The 21,679-nt window shown below is 44.8% G+C and overlaps 1 protein-coding gene across 1 annotated transcript in view; it reads left to right on the top strand.

The window, feature by feature from the left end:
• Nucleotides 1-21,679, top strand: part of LTBP4 (latent transforming growth factor beta binding protein 4) — a 272,071-nt gene that overhangs the window by 179,390 nt on the left and 71,002 nt on the right. Inside the window, exons 8-13 of the mRNA XM_040323145.1 lie at nt 4,192-4,294; nt 8,735-8,809; nt 8,901-9,023; nt 13,575-13,739; nt 13,833-14,003; nt 19,163-19,366. Of these exons, the coding sequence (XP_040179079.1) occupies nt 4,192-4,294; nt 8,735-8,809; nt 8,901-9,023; nt 13,575-13,739; nt 13,833-14,003; nt 19,163-19,366 (841 nt within the window). The remainder of the gene's footprint in view (nt 1-4,191; nt 4,295-8,734; nt 8,810-8,900; nt 9,024-13,574; nt 13,740-13,832; nt 14,004-19,162; nt 19,367-21,679) is intronic.

Below are 21,679 nucleotides of genomic sequence, written 5' to 3'. Positions count from 1 at the left end.
ATGGATTCTCGCAAACTGGACTTCTTATGACTTTCTTTCAACAATGGATTTCTTCTTACCACTCTTTCATAAAGGCCAGATTTGTGGAGTGCACGACTAATGCCGCGTACACACGACAGTTTTTCATGATGAAAAAAAAAAATTTGTTTAACTTGGTCATTAAAAACGATCGTGTGTAGGCTCCAGAGCGATTTTCACGACGTGAAAAATGGCCATTAAAAATTTAGAACATGCTCTATTTTTTCGCATCGTTTTTCACATTGTCGTTTTTTCACGTCATTAAAAGCGGTCGTGTGTAGGCTTTAACGACGGGAAAAAACGTACATGCTTAGAAGCAAGTTATGAAACAGGAGCACTCGTTCTGGTAAAACTAACGTTTGTAATTGAGATAGCACATTTGTCACGCTGTAATAGACTGAAAAGCACAATGACTGAAAAGCGCAAATTGTCTCTCACCAAACTTTAACTAACACAAAATCAGCAAAAGCAGCCCAAAGGGTGGCGCCATCTGAATGGAACTTCCCCTTTATAGTGCCGTCGTACGTGTTGTACGTCACCACGCTTTGCTTGAGCATTTTTATTCCATGATCGTGTGTATGCAAGGCAGGCTTGACAAGAATCAGGCCGAGAAAAACATAGTTTTTTCTAGGACATTAAAAACGGTTGTGTGTACGCGGTATAATAGTTGTCCTGTGGAAAGATTCCCCCACCTGAGCTGTGGCTCTCTTCAGTTCCTCCAGAGTTACCATGGGCCTCTTGGCTGCTTCTCTGATTAATGCTCTCCTTGCCCGGCCAGTCAGTTTAGGTGGACGGCCATGTATTGGCAGGTTTGCGGTTGTTTCCATTTTCGGATGATGGGTTGAACAGTGCTCTGTAAGATGTTCAAAGCTTGGGTTTAAACTGCTTTAAACTTCTCCACAACTTTATCCCTGACCTGTCTGGTGTGTTCCTTGGCCTTCATGATGTTGTTTGTTCACTAAGGTTCTCTAACAAACCTCTGAGGGGTTCACAGAACAGCGGTATTTCTACTGAGATTAAATTACACACAGGTGGACTCTATTTACTAATCAGGTGACTTCTGAAGGCAATTGGTTCCACTTGATTTTAGTTAGAGATATCAGAGTAAAGGGGGCTGAATACTAATGCATGCCACATTTTTCAAATATTTATTTGTAAAAAAAAAAAAAAATGAAAACCATTTATCATTTTCCTTCCACTTCACAACCACTTGGTGTTGGTCTATTACATAGAATCCCAATAAAATACATTTAAGTTTTTGGTTGTAACATGACAAAATGTGGAACATTTCAAAGGGTATGAATACTTTGTCAAGGCACTGTATACCAGGGGTCTTCAATCTTTTCCAAACAGGGGTCAACTCGTATATTTTTCAAATATTCACAAGCCGAAAAAAATCAGCTTTATAAATGAATGAATCCCTCACATCTGAGTCACCACCATAGGAGTGGCCCTTGCATCAGGAATCCTCAATCAGTGCACATTAAGTATACACCACTGACCCTAGCTGCAGGCTAGATAACATTTTGTAGTGGGCCAGATGTGGGCCATAGTTAGGACAGCAGCAGAGATGGCCTGATCTGCATGGCTACACTTAGAAAACTGGGACCAGACTATGGCCCAGATTCACGCAGACGCGCCTATCTTTAGGCGGGCGTAGCGTATCTCAGATACATTACGCCACCGTAACTTAGTGAGGCAGGTCCCGTATTCTCAAAGAACTTGCGCCCTAAGTTACGGCGGCGTTGTGTAACTGTGCCGGCGTAAGCCCGCGTAATTCAAAGTAGGCTGGTGTGGGCGTGTTGTTTGCTAATGAATCGTGACCCAACGTAATTGACGCTTTTAACGTACGGGGCATGCGCCGTCCGTGAACGTATCCCAGTACGCATGCTCAAAATTACGCTGCAAATAGTCAATGCTTTCGACGTGAACGTAACTTACGTCCAGCCCCATTCACGGACGACTTACGCAAACGACGTAAAATATGACGCTGTTCGTACGTTTCCGACGTCCATACCTAACATGACTTACCCCTGCTTTATGAGGGGTAACTTTACGCCGGCGTATGTCTTACGTAAATTACGTATCTTGATACGCCGGGCGCACGTACGTTCGTGAATTGGCGTGAATTGGCGTATCTAGCTAATTAGCATATTCTATGCGGAAATATACGGAAGCGCCACCTAGCGGCTAGCGTAAATATGCACCCTAAGATACGACGGCGTAGGAGACTTACGCCGCTCGTATCTAGGCAACTGTTAGGCGTATCTGATTCTATGAATCAGACGCTGAGTTGCGACGGCCCGCACTCAGAGTTACGACGGCGTATCTGGAGAATCCGGGCCTATATATTTTAAACAAATTCATTAACAGTGAAACAAGACACATCCAAACACCAGCAACCAAAATACACAGCAAAGATGAAAGTACAAGTGAACCATAAACCGAGTGAAAAAATACCTAACAACCTACAGTATATACAAAATGAGGAACACGGATCACAGAGTAAAACTGGAAATTCAAGAAACAGGGGAACCAAGACTGGAATCAGGTACAAGGCTGGAAGGTACAAGGAAGGATCAGAAATAAGGCTCAGGATGATTCCGCAAGCACATCTCTGGCTAGCAGGCAAAACACTGAAGCGAGAGGCACTAGTAGAGGAAGAACTAAATACCCTCCCATCAACCAGCACCAAATAGAGTCTGATTACTGGGATCTGCTGGCTGCTGGGAGACACCCACTGGTGGACACTGGAACTACATCCCTCTGCCGAGGGAACCACAGTGCCACCAGCAGGTGATCCAGGTCCTGACAATACAATGGGATAGCAACACCAAAAGGATAACCTCATGTTCCAGTGCTGATTTCTCAAGTAGGTAGAAAAATAACTTTACCCAGGATATTTTTGACTGTTATCTGTAAATTTATTAGTTGCTTTTTGATATGAACCAGGGTATATTTAAATTTTACTGGCCGTTTAATGATCAAATGTGTTCCATAGATATAGCGGCTATATGCTGTATGCTCATGGCGACCCATCAAAACTTTTTTTTTTCTATTGCAGACTGAGAGCACAAAACTAAGGGCCAGATCCACAAAAGGGTTACGACGGCGTACCTGCTGATACGCCGTCGTATCCCTGTTTCTATCTATGCGGCTGATTCATAAAATCAGTTACGCATAGATATCCCTAAGATCCGGCAGGTGTAATAGTTTTACACTGTCGGATCTTAGGATGCAGTACCGCCGCCGCCGCTGGGGGCATTTCTCGTCGTAAACCAGCGTCGGGTATGCAAATTAGCACTTACGGAGATCCACAAAGGTTTTTCCCTTCGTGAAGTCGCTGTAAGTGTTAATTTGCCGTCGCAAAGATAGGGTACCTTTTACAAAGTGTAAAGTTAGTACACCATGTAAAAGTATACCCGTCTTTCCCGCGTCGCTGTCAATTTTTTTTTACATTTTTTATTTTTCCCGCCGCAACTCTTTTTTACCCGTCGCGATTCACAAAACCTCGGCGCAGCGTAACTTCGCGCAAAGCACGTCGGGAAAATAGCGTCAGGAGCATGCGCAGTACGTCCGGCGCGGGAGCGCGCCTAATTTAAATGGGACTCGCCCCATTTGAATTGGCCCGCCTTGCGCCGGACTGATTTAGGATACACCGCCGCAAATTTCCTGGTAAGTGCTTTGTGGATCGGGCACTAACTTGGGCAATTTGCGGCGGTGTAACTTAAAAAGTTACGTTGCGCCCGCTGTTTGTGGATCTGGCCCTAAGAATCTTAGGGTTTTTTCTGATTATGGATTAAACAACACAGTAGTCTTTTCAGACAGTTCCATACACAACGTCTCAGTTCCGTTTTTTAGATATTATTCTAACTTTCCCTCAGATTAGTACAGACAAGACTCCAATTCCAAGATGACCACACTATCTCCTGAGGTCTCATCAAAGAGCCATTTACCTTCATGAGCGATCATGCACTGTCCAAGTTATATAACATCACAGTCCTGGAAAAGTATGAGAACTGAGGAGTTTTGAATGACAGCAGCTTTATTGCTATCCCATGAGGAGGTCACTTAGTCGGGTGTTTGTTGAGCCTTTGCTATGTCATACTTCTACTTGCTGCCAGCACAGCTGCTCTTCCATCGTGTTAATCAAGGTTTCTGCTTCTATCACAGTGCGCATCACCTTTCCCCGGCCTGATGACTCAGGAAATCTGCTGTCGGGGTTCTGGAGTAGCTTGGGGCATCCATGACTGTACCCCCTGCCCCGGATACCAAGGTAAGTCTATCAGCCCGTCAAGTGAGAATTGTGGTGCATTCCAGCTCTCAAGAGGTTCATTCAATGAGGGAGGTAGAGCATGGCTTCTAATTCTTATCTATGGCCAAACTAACATGCTTTAACCAGTAAAATTATTTTCGTAGCCTGGGTTATCAGCGCCCAAGGCAAGACAAGTATATTGAGCCCCCAACCCATGGAAATTTAGCAGTCCTGAGCCCCTCCACTCGTACAGTATTAAAACCTCATATGGTACATTTTAGGACGTACCACTCTATCTCTTTGTTCTCCTTTCTTTCCCTTTTATCTCTCGCTATCCACATTTCTTGTCTTTCCCCATCTCTCTCTAGCCATCTTTTTTTTTCTCTTATTCTTTCTCTCCCTTTTTCTTTTTCCATCCGAAATTCCAATCGTGTGTACGCGGCATAAGTGTTTACTCCCGTCATTTGCCCCTTTACTAAACAAGTATTTAACCCATGCAGTGCAGTAGGGGGGCCTATTGCAAGGGTGCATTTTTTATGTTCTGGAGTTGGGCTTTACTTATTGTACAGAGTGGCCCCTTAGCTCCTCTACTGGGGTCCACCACTGCTGCTGTCTGCTTTTCCTCTCCTGAGTTTGCCTCCATAGCAAGCCCATAGAAAAACACAGTGTGGCTCGCCCATGCCCCCTAGCACCCTCCTCACTGGATTTGATTGACAGTAGCAGAAGCCAATGGCTCCCGCTGCTATCAATCTGTCCTGTCAGAGCAAAGAGGGAGACCAGCTGCAGACAGTCACAGTGCTGGATCGAGAGAGGATGCAAATAATGCATTAAGGTAAAAGGCCTTTTTGACTTTAAAACCACTTTAAAGAGTAAGTAAACCCTGATGGGGCAGATCCACATACATCTGAGCCGGGCGAGGCTGCACGCAGCTGAACATTTAAAAGTTGTTGGAATACCACTGCTAAATGTTTCAGTTCCTGCTGTGGCTGTTCTGCAGTTAAATAATGTGCAAAAACATTTAACGTGCATTTTTTTGGGGAATTGCATGTTCATGAGTAAAATACTGCATGCGTTATTTTAACTCAGATAATCATGCGTTATTTAACTCTTAGTGAATTGCGCCCCTAGTCTGTTTTGCTGCTCCAACCCTACTGGGAAAATGTCCCCGAAATTTTCCATCACGAGTCATGGGGAAAGGTGGTGAGAGGCAACAGTAAGAACATAATGGGGGCTCGGACCTTTTCTTACTCCACACAAAACAAAAAAAGTTAAGCTTTAAATCTACGTTAATAGGCTCATTGCTATAATAGCAACTATAAACCAACTCTGAATGTGTACCTGAATGACCTATGATAGGAATCTGCTTTTTTTAATGTAATTTTTTTATCATACTAACAGCAAATTTGGAGTTGAATGAGCCACGGAGGTTTATTTTCTCTTCTTCTTGTTATAAACATGTTGCACATTCCGTGGAACAATCTGCAACTTTGTTTACAAGGATCCCTGACCCCTGATTGTATAAATGTTCCTTTTTGCGTGTTAAGTGAAAAAGTGAACAACTGGAACATCACAGAATGTCCCCGAGCGATGATTGATAGGGACACTTAGAACTGGTGCAGAGTATAAATTACCAGCGCCATTCTTCATACCCCAAGAAATAAGCAGCCAAACCTTTGAGGGGGTTCATTCTTTTTCCAGAAACCACCCACACGATCCTGCTCGGAGAGCCTTGCCAAAAACACATCTGTCCTTACCAAGAGCCCAGAGATTGCGTCCATCTGTGATAGATAAATGTGATTACAAAACAGACGGGAACTTTATTGGGTTCAGCAGAGGTCTCCTACTCTCATATCTGTGAACCGCCGAGGGACAAACCTCCAAGAATTCTTCCAAAAAGATGATTTTATGGTATAGTTTAGCTAGCAGAAGGCCTGGCTAATATTTATCAGAGAAAAAAAATCTGTGTAAGCCTACCTACAAGAAGAATCTGTCTTTTATGTGGGTGTTTTATGATTGCTTTATCCTAATGTCGTATAGTGCCGATCTCATTCTCCAGAATTAAAAGGGTGAGAGTACCACATTAATTTCGGTTTAAGAAACCGATCACCACTTAACAGCCAAAGTTCAGGTTTTTAAAAAGACAGAAACACAGGGCCGGATTCATAAAGAGTTACGCCGGCGTATCAGTAGATACGCCGACGTAACTCGGAATCTAAGCCCGTCGTAAGTTTAAGTGTATGCTCAAACTGAGATACACTTAAACCTAGCTAAGATACGACGGCCTGCGCCGTCGTATCTTATGGTGTAATTTTTCCGCTGGCCGCTAGGTGGCGCTTCCGTTGTTTTCGGCGTAGAATATGTAAATGACTAGATACGCCGATTCACGAACGTACGCTTGCCCGTCGCAATAAAGATACGCAGTTTCCGTAAGAGATACGCCGCGTAAAGATAAAGCTGCCCCCAAGGTGGCGTAGCCAATGTTAAGTATGGCCGTCGTTCCCGCGTTGAAATTTGAAAATTTTACATCGTTTGCGTAAATCGTCCGTGAATGGGGCTGGACGTAATTTACGTTCACGTCGAAACGAATGACGTCCTTGCGGCGTACTTTGGAGCAATGCACACTGGGACATTCCACGAACGTCTCAATCACGTCGGGTCACCAATAATTAACATAAAACACGCCCCCTCATCCTCATTTGAATTAGGCGCGCTTACGCCGCCCCATTTACACTACGCCGCCGTAACTTAGGAGGCAAGTGCTTTGTAAATACAGCACTTGCCTTTCTGACTTACGGCGGCGTAGCGTAAATACGATACGCTGCGCCGCCGTAAAAATGCGCAGAACTACCTGAATCCAGCGCACAGATTGTTCCACCTGGTGTTCGCTCTATGAATAAACTTTGTGTAGGAGTAAAACTCATTTGTTGGTAACACCAGGTGGACAAACCTGTGCATCAGCCATTTCAATAAGCATATAGAAACAAAAAGAAGAAAAACAAGTCCTGTTGAATCAAAAATCAACGGTATGACAAATTCAGACCGTACTGCCACTTACCAAAATATGGTACTGTTGCTATAGCCAAACCACAATATGCATACAAAAGACCCAGGAATCTCTACCAAGGTCAAGAAAGCGGCTACTTTTGCAACAGAGGCTCTTAATGTCCTGTACACACGATCGGTTCGTCTGATGAAAACAGACCGATGGACCGTTTTCCTCGGATGAACCGGTCGTGTGTGGGCCCCATCGTTTTTTTTCCCATCGACCTTATGGAAAATGTATAGAGCAGATCTTTATACATGGATTTATTTTCAATAAACCTGAACATTGGCTTTTAAAAGTGAGCGGATTCCTTCCTTTTTTGTTGAAGACTGAAGTGTTGCACATGGAGCTGTTCATCACTGTTGAGCACCTGCACCCAGTGTCGAAGGATTAGAGAGAAGGGGGTAATGCTTGTAGTGGGATACTATTTAATTACTATACCGATAGATTAATTATTCGCCAACGAACAGTCAACAGGTAAAAAGTCAACATGTTTCAGGGATTTGCAAGCTCCCCCTTCACCAGGGTAAGAAAACAAAGCAACATCAACACCATATCAGAAGATAATTCTACAAATACCCATAACATGAAGGTCATGTGTCAATGATTATGGCCCAGATTCACAAAGCACTTACGTCGACGTATAAGACGTTACGCCGGCGTATGTGTGCGGCAGACCCACCAACCAATATGCAAACCTAAAAACAGGCTACACCCCGCCGACGTAGCTTGCACGCGCCGGCGTAGGGTGGGCGCACATATGGGCTGGGCGCATGGTGCTACTCCCATTCATTAGCCATTCAAACATGCAAATTAGGGAAAAAATACGCCTATTCACGAAAGTGCGTGTGCCCGGCGCATGCTACGCGAGATGCGTGTAAGATGTACGTCCGGCGTAAAGTTATTCCCCATAAAGGAGGTGCAACCCGGCAACAGACATGCACAGGTCTGCACCAGGGAACACAAGCCGGGGTATTGTGCGACGTGTGTCTGGCTGGGCGTACGTTATGTTCACGCGGTGATCCTGCGTAGCTTAGGCAGTTGTGCCGGCGTGGTTGTGAGCAGGCGCAGGGGGGTGTTGTGCATGCGTCCACGTCACGGCGCATGCGCAGTTCGTGATACGTACCTGTCTGGCGCTCGGCCCATCATTTGCATGGGGTCACACCTCATTTGCATGGGTTCACGCCCACTTCTACCTACGCCGGTGTGCGCCTTCGAAACCCACGCCACGCTGGTACAGCGTTGGGAGCACTGGCTTGCTGAATGCAATGATTGCCTCTCCACGCTACATTGGTGTGGCGTACGGTGTTTGCCGGCAGCGTAATGTGCGCCTTGCTCTCTGTGAATCTGGGCCTATGACTCTGATGAGATATATATAAAATCAGTCTGATGCACCTTTACCTTTTCTACTTCCACAGATGGGGCCGTAGTTGGCATTTTTTCAGAATCCTCCTGTCCTAAGGGATATAGCAGAAGCAATGGAACATGTATTGGTAAGCCATTTTACACATTACGTATAGCTCATTCTTACCTTCTTTTTTTTTTTTTAAATGGACCTCCTCTAAAATCCTTATTTTAAAACAGATATTGATGAGTGTAAAGATCCATCCTTTTGTCAAAATGGAAAATGCATCAACACTAGAGGGAGCTTTTCCTGTATGTGCAAAGAAGGATATCTTCTGGATGCCTCACGAAGCAGCTGTATATGTAAGTGAGACTTCTTGTAAAACGTAATATCCCTAAATACTCAGAGGCAAAAATCTGATGAGACCCAGGTTCAGAGATGGTGTAGAGCAGGGGGTGTCAAATTCAAATTCATCACGGGCTGCAATAAATACCAGGAGTGCTTTGTGTGCAGAGTTCAGGGATGCGCTATTTACAGTGTTCAGTTTCAGAGGTTCCCTATGCACAGAGTTTAGGGGTGCACTATGAACAGAGTGCAGGGTTCAGGGGTGTACTGTATACAGAGTCCAGGGTTGAGGAATGTGCTACATACGGAGTGCAGGGTTTAGGGGTGTTCTATGCACAGTGCAGAGCTCTCTTTCACAGGTTGTCCACATCTTACTTCCACCCCTACCCTGGGTGCGTGGGCCACAAACAGCATGGCAGGCCACATTAGGCCCACAGGCCTTGTGTTTGACATATGTGGTGAAGAGGGTACACTTTTGTCTTTCCCATGAAATACCCAGATACCCTTCTTGCTGCTTTGGGAGGGGTAGTGATGACACCTTGATATGCCTGGTGGGATTGCCCGATGAATCAAAGTTTTTGGTCTCACACCTACAGAATAGGTTATACCATCCGAAAAAAGCCCCCCCCCCACCCAAAATAACCCAATGGAACTCTCTTGAACAAAATCGTACTAAATCGTAATTTCATTAATTTACCCATATTTTTATTGCTGACGGTTGCCATGTTCTAGAAAAAGATAACTATTCCCTTTGGCAAACTTATAGTAGAACTAAACCTTTTATTTTTGTTTCAAATTCAGTAAGGGAGAGTCATAACCCCTGTCATTTTTAGTCATCTGTGTCCCATTGGGGAGAATTCCATTCACTTACAGTCCCATGAGAGGAAATCCCCTCTGAGAAAATCTCTTGGTGTCACCAGGGTCACCAGAACTAGTGCCCCCATTGAAAGATTTCCCCTTTATTCCTGTTCTAGTGACAACCCAAAATTTGTGTTTTTATTATCACTTCCACTATAAACATGGCAAATCGAGAAGGTGAATCTAACAGACAGCAACAAATACCCAACAAATGTTATAATCCCTCTCCACTCGACTAATGTTTTGCCTTTAGTTCTACTTTAAGTCTTGTATAAGCCTATGTATGGCATTTAAGAAAATGGCAGCTACATAGGATGATATATTGTCTAAATTTCACAAAATATGGGACCTTTGGATTACACACTATTTGCCGGAGAAATTTGAATTCTCACTATTTAATTTTTCTTGACCGAGCCTGCAATGTTTGGGTCCTACCTCTGTGAGCACTGTTTTCCTGTTTTCCCGCTTCCCTTTTTTTTCTCCTACCACGTTTGCCTGTCAGTTTTTCTTTCTTTCCTTTCCCCCGCATGTCCACCTTTTCCTTCTCTTCTCCTACTTCCTTCTCCTTTACTTTATCTTTGCTTGTTCTTCCCAACCTACATCCATCCCTCCCTGCCCCTTAGTTGCCCACAAAGGGGTAGATTCACGTAGAATGGCGCAACTTTGTGCAGGCGTAACGTATCCTATTTACGTTACGCCTCCGCAACTTTAACAGGCAAGTGCCGTATTCTCAAAAAAAAGTTGCGGCGGCGTAGCGTAAACAGGCCTTCGTAAGCCCACCTAATTCAAATTGTGAAGAGGTGGGCGTGCGTTATGCAAATCAGGCTTGACCCGACGTGATTGACATTTTTCCCGAACGGCGCATGCGCCGTCCGTGGAATTTCCCAGTGTGCATTCCTTCAAAGTACGCCGCAAGGACGTCATTGGTTTCGACGTGAACGTAAATGACGTCCAGCCCCATTCACGGACGACTTACGCAAACAACGTAACTTTTTCAAATTTTGACGCGGGAACGATGGCCATACTTAACATTGGTACGCCGCACTTACGCCACCATATAGCAGGGGTAACTATACGCCGGGAAAAGCCTAACGTAAACGGCGTAACTGTACTGAGTCGGCCGGGCGTACGTTCGTGAATTTGCGTATCTAGCTGATTTACATATTTTGACGCGTAAATCAGCGTACACGCCTCTACCAGCCAGCGTAAATATGCAGTTACGATCCGACGGCGTAAGAGACTTACGCCTGTCGGATCTAATAGATATCTATGCGTAACTGATTCTAAGAATCAGGCGCATAGATACGACCGGCCGGACTCAGAGATACGACGGCGTATCTGGAGATACGCCGTCGTATCTCCACTGAGAATCTGGCCCAATGAGTTTTTTTCCCTTCCAAGTTATATTATTTTTAATTTCTGGGATATCCCTAGGATAGTTACTTCTAGACCAATGACCTGTATCTTTATGCTGAATGAAAGCCTTGCTAGGCCCTTTCCATACAATGTCAACCTGAAGTAGCATGAGGCTTACAAATTTTCTCCATTTATCTGTTCTAACACACGTAAAAATTTTGATACTTTAATAAAATTGATTGGAACAGAGATGGAAATGTTCTTCTATCATTTGATAGCAGAGATGGAAATGTTCCCTCTAAATTTTTTTTTTTTTAAATCAGAAAAGTTTTATTAGGAAATAAAACAGGAAACAAAAAACACTACACATATGACGTTTCCATGACAGCTCCACAAATACCTTGAGCATTCCCATACTTTGTTACATATGTCATTAAATGAAAGAGTAAAGCAGACTTGAAAAAAACAAAAAGGAATTACAATAAGCACCTCATTAAAAACATTCAGGGATACACTCCCTGTCTTAGCACCAGCCGTCAATCATACAGTAACAAACAGTAGTTATATGGGCCTGACCTAGCCAATAATTGGTCCAACGGGTTAAGGCCTGGCGTGTGCAGCCATGGACCTCATAAGTTGTCAAATTTATGGGGACATCCCCAATGCTGATAGATTTAAAGGTTTCTCCCATACATTGTATCCATTCTTTGTGGGATGGGGGGACAGTAGACTTCCAATTTCTAAGTATTACCTTCGGGCTTGAAAAAGAGCTCTAGCAACCACCTCCCTTGTGGAAGCTTGTAGTTGGAATTCATTCAAGAAGCAGGGCTGGACTGGGACAAAAATTTGGCCCTGGACTTCATCCAGACTGGCCCACGTTGACAGGTCTCTCCCATGGGGGCCGGACAACTCCCGCACCCCTGGCCACCCAAGCCCCCTTCACTAGCCACTAGCCGTTCTACTTTATTAGAGTAGAATGGCTGGTACTGGTACTTTTATAGGCAGTACCAGTGGGGAAGCTAGACATTATTTCACCCGGGGAAAATAATTAGTTCGGTGCCCCACCTTATGGGACAAGATTAGGCAGAAGTGAGAAACTCCCAGGTCATAGCTGTTGAGTCAGCTGTCTGTCCCCTCCCCCATGCTCCTCTGGTCCTCCCCCTGCTTCTCTGTTCCCCCCCAGGTGAGTGCTGCAGGGATGGAGAGGAGGTGAGTGCTGTGGGAAGGGAGAGGGGGGGAGGGGGGCGGCGGTCTGCTGTCACTGAAGCCGGCCCACTGAGCCATCGGCCCACCGGGAAACTCCCTGTAGTCCCAATGGCCAGTCCATCCCTACAAGAAGGCAAGATTTAGGGTCAAGTGGCATGGAGGTCTGAAACACTGAATAAAGATGCAGTTTGGACAGCTCCAGGTTAAGTGAATCAGGTCTCCATGATCCCTTAAGCATTTGCCATCAGTGGGGGCTGGTGCTCAAAATTTTTGGGGGGGGTGCAAACTGAAAAATTAAAAAAATAAATCCATCAATTGCAGCCTCACTGTGCCCATTAAACACAGCCACTGTGCCCATTAAACACAGCCACTGTGCCCATTAAACGCAGCCACTGTGCCCATCAAACGCAGCCACTGTGCCCATTAAACGCAGCCACTGTGCCCATCAAACGCAGCCACTGTGCTCATCAAATGCAGCCACTGTGCCACAGTGGGCAGTGGGTGACGGCGGCGAGCGGTGTTCTCCATTGCTTCTTCTCTTCTCTTGTCGCCCGCTCGTTCTCTCCTGTGATTGGGACGCCCAGGCGTCCAATCACAGCGCCGGTCCTTTTAGCCAATCAGGTGACAGGTACCACAGACTCGGTGCACCTGATTGGCTAAGAAGCGGGACAGTGTTAGCAAAGCGGAATTCCTTCCCTTTGCTAACACACAGCTGAGTGAATAGCGAACACACAGCGTTGTGCCCACTATTCAAATTTTTGGATGCCTATTAGAGCCAATTGCTCTAATCATGTGCTTCCAAAAACCACCCCTGCCGCTGTAATTCAGGCGCCCGGCACTCAAAAAGAGGTGTCAGCTGCAAACATAGATAGATTAATGCACTTGAACGAATCTATCTATGGTAATTAGAGCCATGACAGGAGAGGGGGGGGCGGCGCTCCTGCACCCTTTATGGACGCACCGCCACTGTTTGCCATATGTAAGGGAGTCTAAGATACCCATTTTTGCAACCTGGCCAGGGTATAGTGGGCCCTCAGGAGTATACACAATAAGTCTCTATGATATGTCAAGGGAGCATCCCACTAAATATTCTACTGATTATTTGTACTTTCTTGGATCTGCATTTTAACATTTATGTTTTATCTTAGCCCATCATGTGATCTCAGAAGTTAAGGGCCCCTGTTTCCGGATTTTGAGGGAAGGTGGTTGCTCTCTCCCTATCCTCCGCAACATTACCAAACAGATCTGTTGCTGCAGTCGCGTGGGCAAAGCTTGGGGCAAAGCATGTGAAAGCTGCCCTTCCTTTGGTACAGGTGAGAATCCATTGATTCTAATATTTTCCTCTCGCTAAGAAAATTTTACGGCAGTGCAACATACAATTGCTGGCATTTGGCTATGTTTTGTAGATGCTTTTAAGGAGATCTGCCCTGCTGGGCCTGGATACCATTACTCTGCATCAGACCTGAAAATCAACCACCGTTTTGTGGGACATGATCAGGCCATAGTACCAGTACAGCGTCAAGCTGGATCCAGGACGTCTGTAACCACTGCAACTCCACCCCAGAGGCCCGTCACAAGTAAGAGCTAGAGTTTTATAGATTTATAAGCAGTTTTCTTTTACCATAAACATAAGTACCCTCCTAGCTTTTTGCATGCTCTATACATTTAAGTGAATGCTACATCCATTCTGCACACTAAAGTCAACATAGCCTCCCTTACAGTATATTTCTTTATGTTGCATGCATGCTAAAGTATTTTCACCTCTCACAAAAGTACTCCCCTTAAGCCTGGTACACACAATGAAATTATTGGACGAATGATTGTCCGTTTTTTTTTGCATCCATCATACGACAGATAAAAAAATTCAGAAGTGATATAATTTATTGTATTGTATTTGTATTGTATTTTTGGACAAAAACGTATTATCTGGTATTGTACGAGAATTTTTTTCGTGTTTGTCCCTTCGGACATTTTCAGACAAAAGCTTCGAACTACCAATCATATTATCGTACGATCGCCTCAAAAGTGGTATTTTTTGTACGATTTTCTGAACGTGTGTACGGATCTTTAGTATGCTTCATCTGCATCTTTGTTCAGGCATCAAGTAGGATCAGCATATATTTCCTGGACTGAGATGTTGTCTCGGAGATGATACAATCATCAGTTCTTTGCTGTGTTCACAAATACTCTATGTAACACAGATCATCCCCTGTTGCAGTTTTTACGGCTTGCTACAAGGTTACTGTCATGGATATGCAGTAATCTCTGGCAGCTTACCTTGCTCTCATGTGTTCATCTTAGAGGCCAGCCCCCCTCACCTGGCTTCCTTTATCTTCTTCCTCCTTGTATGGCTCCACCCCAGGCCATTCCAGGAACTCTATATTAACCAGTGCACTGCAGGTCTGCATTGCTGATCAATGATGTGTGTTAGCTTGTGTTCCTGCTTGCCGTGTGCTCTGTTAATATCTCTATGTACCGACTTTGGCTTGTCTACGACTACTCCTGTTTGCCTGTGACCCTGACCCTTTGGCCTGTCCCTTGGTTACCCTTGTCTGCCTGTTGCCCCGACCTCGGCTTACCCATCACCATTCCTTTTGTCCTCAGTGACTGCTTCCCCTCTCTCCCTACGGAGCGTGACCTGGGGGACCCAGGGGCCGCGACCTGGGTTCAGTTGCAGCGAAGGCCATCCTCACCACTAGAGGCTCTGGTGAACACCTGCTGGACCTTAGACTCCGCGCCCTGGGGAATCTTGGGTTCACGTTTCCTGTCCATCCGCAGCAGCCTGCTATTGGGTTCACTACCTTGCGGTGCACCCCTGTCTCCATCGGGGTGCATTTGTCACCTGACCACAGGTGACCTGACAGTTACAATGTCACAGCCAGATTAGTGGGGAAGAGGAGACTGGGGAAATGCTTCTTCCTGCCTGCAGCTGATTGATTACATAATCTCAGCTCAGACAAAGGTGCTGGAGCTCAAGAATTTTATTATTTTTTTTATAATACAAAGTGGGGATTTTTTGGGAAAAAAATATTATCTCCATGTATAATGCAACATATTAGAAATGTATTCATGTGGACTCGTAAAGTTATTGACAAGTCCACTTTAAATGTGTAATGCTGGTTCAAAGAATTTGAGGAAAGTAAAACATTTATTATTGCAATAATGAAAACACAGAAATGGTGCTATGGACAGTACACTGCTATCTTTAACACAATAATTCCTTAAAGCGGGAGTTCACCCAATTCGTTTTTTTTTTCTATTTTCCCCTTAGATTCCTGCTCGTTTTGTCTAGGGGAATCGGCTATTTGTTTTAAAATATGATCCATACTTACCCGTTTTCGAGATGCATCTTCTCCGTCGCTTCCGGGTATGGGTCTTCGGGAGCGGGCGTTCCTTCTTGATTGACAGTCTTCCGAGAGGCTTCCGACGGTCGCATCCATCGCGTCACTCGTAGCCAAAAGAAGCCGAACGTCGGTGCGGCTCTATACTGCGCCTGCGCACCGACGTTCGGCTTCTTTCAGAAAATCGTGACGCGATGGATGCGACCGTCGGAAGCCTCTCGGAAGACTGTCAATCAAGAAGGAACGCCCAGTCCCGCAGCCCATACCCGGAAGCGGCGGAGAAGATGCATCTCGAAAACGGGTAAGTACGGATCATATTTTAAAACAAATAGCCGATTCCCCTAGACAAAACGAGCAGGAATCTAAGGGGAAAATGTGTTCGCTATGGGTGAACCTCCGCTTTAAGTAACTCTATATTCTATGAATAGACATTCACTGAGCAAATTTTGTCTGGTTCCTGATGAACTTGCTGAAATTCAATTAATAGGTGACCCTGTTGGCACGTTCGTCCAGCATCTTTTGAATGGACAGTTGAAGTAAAATTGTCAGCCAAAAAGCAGCTGCATCCAATCAGATGCAGTCAATGTTCAGGTATTCCTACAGCCACTGATACCAGCTGTTAGCACACAAAAGCAACATGTGGGAGATTCGTCCATCCACTCTGTGCAAAATAATCTATCAGTTTATGACCAGTTTAATTGTGGAATTTAGGTAGGAGCAAGAAAGCCCATTCTAGTTGCCTGCGGTCAGTTATAAAGATTTAGACAAATGTAATTTCATAGACAGATTTAGAGAAGGATCAAATGAGTAAGGCTCCAGCTGTAATGTTTTATGTGCATTGCAGACCTTCCCTTTGGGCTTTGTCTAGTCCTGCCATAAGGTAAATGTATTCACTATCCAAACAAAACACTGTGGCAACTGTATCCCTTCCCATACCCCTACTGTGTTTTCTTTTGATCCCGTTTCTTGTACCCTTATTCCTCCCTGAACCTATTGGCTTCTATGAGAATTCAAATTGCCTGTTGGCTTTCATTGTCTTGTGTAAGATTTTGCAGGAAATCGATCTGGGAGACAAAGATATGACTGTTCCATATTTCTGCTTATTTCCTTGTAAATATTAATGCATTTTCTCAGATGTTAGCCTCTGCGTCGACATACCAGTTGTTATTCCTTCTCCTAATAAAATAATTGAACAGAAAAAAATGTTGTGACAAATACCAATGTAGCGGTCTCCCCAACCACTAAGTGTCTGATGACCCCCCAGAGTCCTCCTCAGGGTGCAGGTTACTGGGCATGGTGGGTGGAATGCAAGATGGGAGAGAAAGAAACAAGTAAATAATGCGCAAAAGATACACAAATCTCAGGTGTCAGAACAGCATATATAAATATGAGAACAAGGGGGATGGATAAAAGTCAAAGAATGATGGTTAATATAAACCAATCAAACAGTCTGTGGTTAGTATGTTGTGGGTATACACTTCCAGGGCTGCCATCAAAGGGGAACAGAGACCATGTTCCAATTCTAAGGGGAAAAAAAGCAAGGAGAGAGGCGCCTCTGGGTGTAGTAGATTAAAACAATTTAATTTCTAAAAACATGATCGTTTCACTCACATTTGAGTAGTGTAAAATAAGCATGTAGAATTTCCTTTGGGAAGGTGAGCTGTCATCCGATGGTAAGTTCCTTCTCCAGTCAGTGGGAGCGCTGTGCGGGGGGGATGTCACTTCATTATGGAGCGATGAACGTCCATTGGAATGGAGGATTTCCTCAACCTGAGGTGTGGAGCGCAGATGGAGAGCTGGCGAGGATGGATGACGTCACCGCTGTGCGACGCGTTTCCGAGTTTCAAAGCAGCGAGTGGATTGGCTGCTGCACTCCTTTGTCAAGCAAGATGGGCACCAGTCACTTTTAAAAATGAACAAAGAGAGTTTTTATTTCCCTTAACAGGAACGAGGGAGAGAGGGTTAGGGCACAGGACACCCTTAGGCAAACGCAATAGCAACATGGCAGACTCCGTAGTGGCTGTCTCCTATAGCAACAAGTATCCCACTGTAAATCTTCAAGCTTGGCTCTCAGCTACCTGCTGGACTTCTCAAGCTTCACTCACAGCTACCCGCTGTATTCTTCCAGCTCAGCTCACAGTCTCCCACTGTATTCTTGGACTCTCAGCTACCTGCTGGATCCCTTGAGCTCAACTCACAGCTGCCCGCTGTACTCTTCAAGCTTCACCGACGCTACCCACTGGGTTCCTTGGACTCTTAGCTACTCGCTGGATCCCTCAGGCTTGACTCATGGCTACTCGCTGTACTTATCTTCAAGCCTTACTTACAGCTGCCCGCTGTACTCTTTCAAGCTTTACTGCCCAGCTGCCCTAGATGAGTCTCTACTGAAGCTTTCCCACTTACTTCACTGGCCCTGGCTAGTGAAGTGTCTGCTCTGGTACTCCTTCAGTACTTTATCCCTTTTAAACTTGCTTACGGCAACAGGTATGGTCGTCTCTGTGACAACTGCTTCTCCATTACCACTGGCAACGATCAGGCTCCCCTCCACACACCCTTGGCTAGGTCCCAGACTTCTGGTCTACACATCTGCAACTGCTCCTCACTGCTCCTCACTCGCCCACCCAGGCCACAGCCCAGGTGGAAAGAACTCCGATCACCTGACTCCTTCTGAATAAATAGCTTATCCCAGCCAAAGGAAACTCCTGCTAATTGGCTGAGACAACATATTTACTCATAACCTGAATTCACTGTAATCCATCGTCCTAATGCCAAAGGCAACAGTGCCACCTGTTGACAGAAGAGAGAGAGACTACAAAGTAAACTCTTAGTAAAAAAAACAAAAACAGTGAATTAAGACTACAAATTAGCCAGGCTAGTTGCCACCTAGCACAACTAAATTTACTAGCAGCCCTTTTTAGGACAAGGATGCTACACCAATAATCAGGAAAATCTCTAATTCAGAACTTTTGTATTTTCCTAAATATTATTAATCCATGGGGAGTTACACAGTTAAGGAAGCAATTGTGATTAAGTATTAATTATCTGTGTGCTTACATGAGAAAAATCCCCAAAAATTGCAGTTTAATACCTGGTCTTCGAACATATCGGTTCATTACTGGTTAAATGTTAAATATCAGCTCTAATGGCCAAACTTGTGTGGTATTTCTATAAAGAAATTCACCCGGCACATCCCAGAGTTGTCCTTGAACTGTGATAATGGCAGACTGGTCTCTAGGGTCTCCAAGCTATGGTCCCGTTACTGTATTGTAAATAACAAGTTCCTCATACCCCTCTTCCTCCCATCTGAGCACATTGTCTGTACCTGTTTTGTATGTTTTAGGTTTTCCAAAAGCACAGGGTGTTATCAAGTCACCTCACAATGTTTGCATTTGTAGGTCGTCTCATTGTGGAGGACAGGAGGCCTGATAGAGAACAGACCGGAGTGCAAGTCCCGGACCAAAGGATAACTGACAGAATACAGATTTATCGACCAGACAGGACACAAATACAGATAAACAGACCTTCGGTTACAATTGAAAGACTTTCTCCTACCTCTCCACCAGAAGGTGTGGACACTGAGGTAGAGGCCCCATCTCAGGGTAAGTGTGAAGGCTTCATCAGTAGACATGTGCAATTCGTTTAGGTCTGAATGTAAATTCGGACACATTTTTGGTGATTCTGATGTATCCAAATCTCTGATTCAAATAGTAACTAATTTCGTTAAATATATATATATATATATATATATATATATATACTTTGTTTAGTTTATTCGTTTTCTAACAAATTACAACTTTTTGGAACGATTCGAATCCAGGTCGGCCAAAAAATTATCAACCAATTCAAATTCTGTGTGAAGAATAGCTGGTTGTTAAGGAATGGGCCAGGAAGCCGCCCTCTGCCTCCTTAACAACCGATGGCCCCTCCATACTATGCCCTTCAGGTGGACCCCCCTGCCCCAAAGCGCTCGCCCGCCCCCCCTTTTCTGGCCTGCCAGGCTGTATGCTCGCATAAGGGTCTGGTATTAATTTTTTTGGGGGGGGACTGCGTTATTTTTTTTTCATTTTGGCGTAGGGTTTCCCTTAAAATCCATACCAGACCCAAAGGGCCTAGTATGGAAGGGAGGAGGGGCACACAGTTTTTTTCTAAATTTTCTATTGCCGGAATTGTTTTGTTTACATTTCAGCTCTCAGCTGGGAAGTTCACTGACAGCTGATGTGTCATCGGTTGTTAAGGAGGCGGCGGCCAATCAGCTATTCTTCACACAGAATTCAAATCAGTGGATCATTTTTCGACCGATCCGAATTCGAATTGTTCCAAATATTTGGAATTCGTTAGAAAATTCATAAACTAAATGAAAATAAATGAAACTAAACTAAACAAATTCCGAAACTTCCCGACGGTCAAGAGAAACCCGATCGTGTGTACAAGGCATCACAGATTAATTTCTTATCGTAGAGACTTGAATCTTACCTTTTACCCTAACATTTAAAGTAGAACTCATGGCCGAAACTTTTTTTTTTTTGGATAGCGTAAGGGAGGTTTAAACCCCTGTCAGGTCTTTTTGATCATCTATGTCCCATTGGAGAGATTTCCCTTCACTCACTGTCCTGCAGCCAAAACAGGAAGTGAGTGGAAATCCCTCCAAAGGTGTTTTCACCAGAATTATTTTCCGAATTGGAAGATTTCACCTCTATTACTGTTCTGGGGACAACCCAAAAAAAGAAAATCCGACAGATGATCAAATCCCTCTCCACTTGGTACTTCAGCCCAAGCCCAAGTATTCTCCAACTTTATACTATTATAAAAACACACTGGCCTAGATTCAAGAAGCAATTGCGTCTGCGTAACCATAGTTACGCAGCGCAATTGCTTACTTGCGCCGGCGTTACAAATGCTCCTGATTCAGGAACCTCGTTACGCCGACGGCAGCCTAAGATATGACTAGCATAAGGCTCTTATGCCAGTCATATCGTAGGCTGCATTCTTACGTTGGCCGCTAGGAGGCGTTCCCATTGTGGTCAGCGTATAGTATGCAAATTGCATACTAACGCCGATTCACAACATTGTGTACGCAGTTTACGTTGTTTCCGTCCGTCGGGTTTCACGTAAGGCTGCCCCTTCTAATAGCAGGGGCAGCCAATGTTATGTATACCCGTCGTTCCCGCGTCGCGAAGTTTACATTTTACGTCGTTTGCGTAAGTGATTTGTGAATGGCGCTGGACGCCATTCACGTTCACTTTGAAGCAAATGACGTCCTTGCGACGTCATTTGCCGCAATGCACGTCGGGAAAGTTTCCCGACGGAGCATGCGCCCTACGCTCGGCGCGGGAACGCGCCTAATTTAAATGATTCACGCCCCCTACGGGATCATTTAAATTGCGCGCGCTTACGCCGGGCATTTTCCCGGAGCGCCCACGCAATTTACGGAGCTACTGCTCCGTGAATCGAGGGTAGCGCAGATAATTTGCGGGGGCACAGGGCAAAAACGGTGCCCTGCGCCTACGTAAAAACTGCGCAAATCTTATTGAATCTACCCCACTAATTATAAGAAGAACTTGAGGCACTGCTGCCCTGATAAATTATGCCGTAGCAATCAGCATTGTAGCTATAGTAGTTGGCATAGCGGTCCCTTGCATTATAATCAGGTAGACCTCTGCAGTAAGGAGTTGTTGGAGGATCTTAAGGGGATTGTACCATCATCATCATTGTAACATGCATTGTCAGCTTTAGACAGATTATGATGTTTTACACATAATCTGTCAATTATCAGTCCCCTTTATGTCATTCAAAAATCTGTTCAGATACAAAATATCCAGGATTGAAGTTGCAGCTATACGATGGCCAAATCCAACCATTCTCAACCAGGACTCCATGGAGCTATGGGGTTCCTGCAGGAGTTTCTAGGGTTT

The sequence above is a fragment of the Rana temporaria genome, chromosome 9 (genome assembly GCF_905171775.1).
Source record: "Rana temporaria chromosome 9, aRanTem1.1, whole genome shotgun sequence".
Classification (NCBI taxonomy): domain Eukaryota; kingdom Metazoa; phylum Chordata; class Amphibia; order Anura; family Ranidae; genus Rana; species Rana temporaria.
Note: the sequence above shows the minus strand (reverse complement) of the source record. Positions and strands in the feature narration are given on the sequence as shown.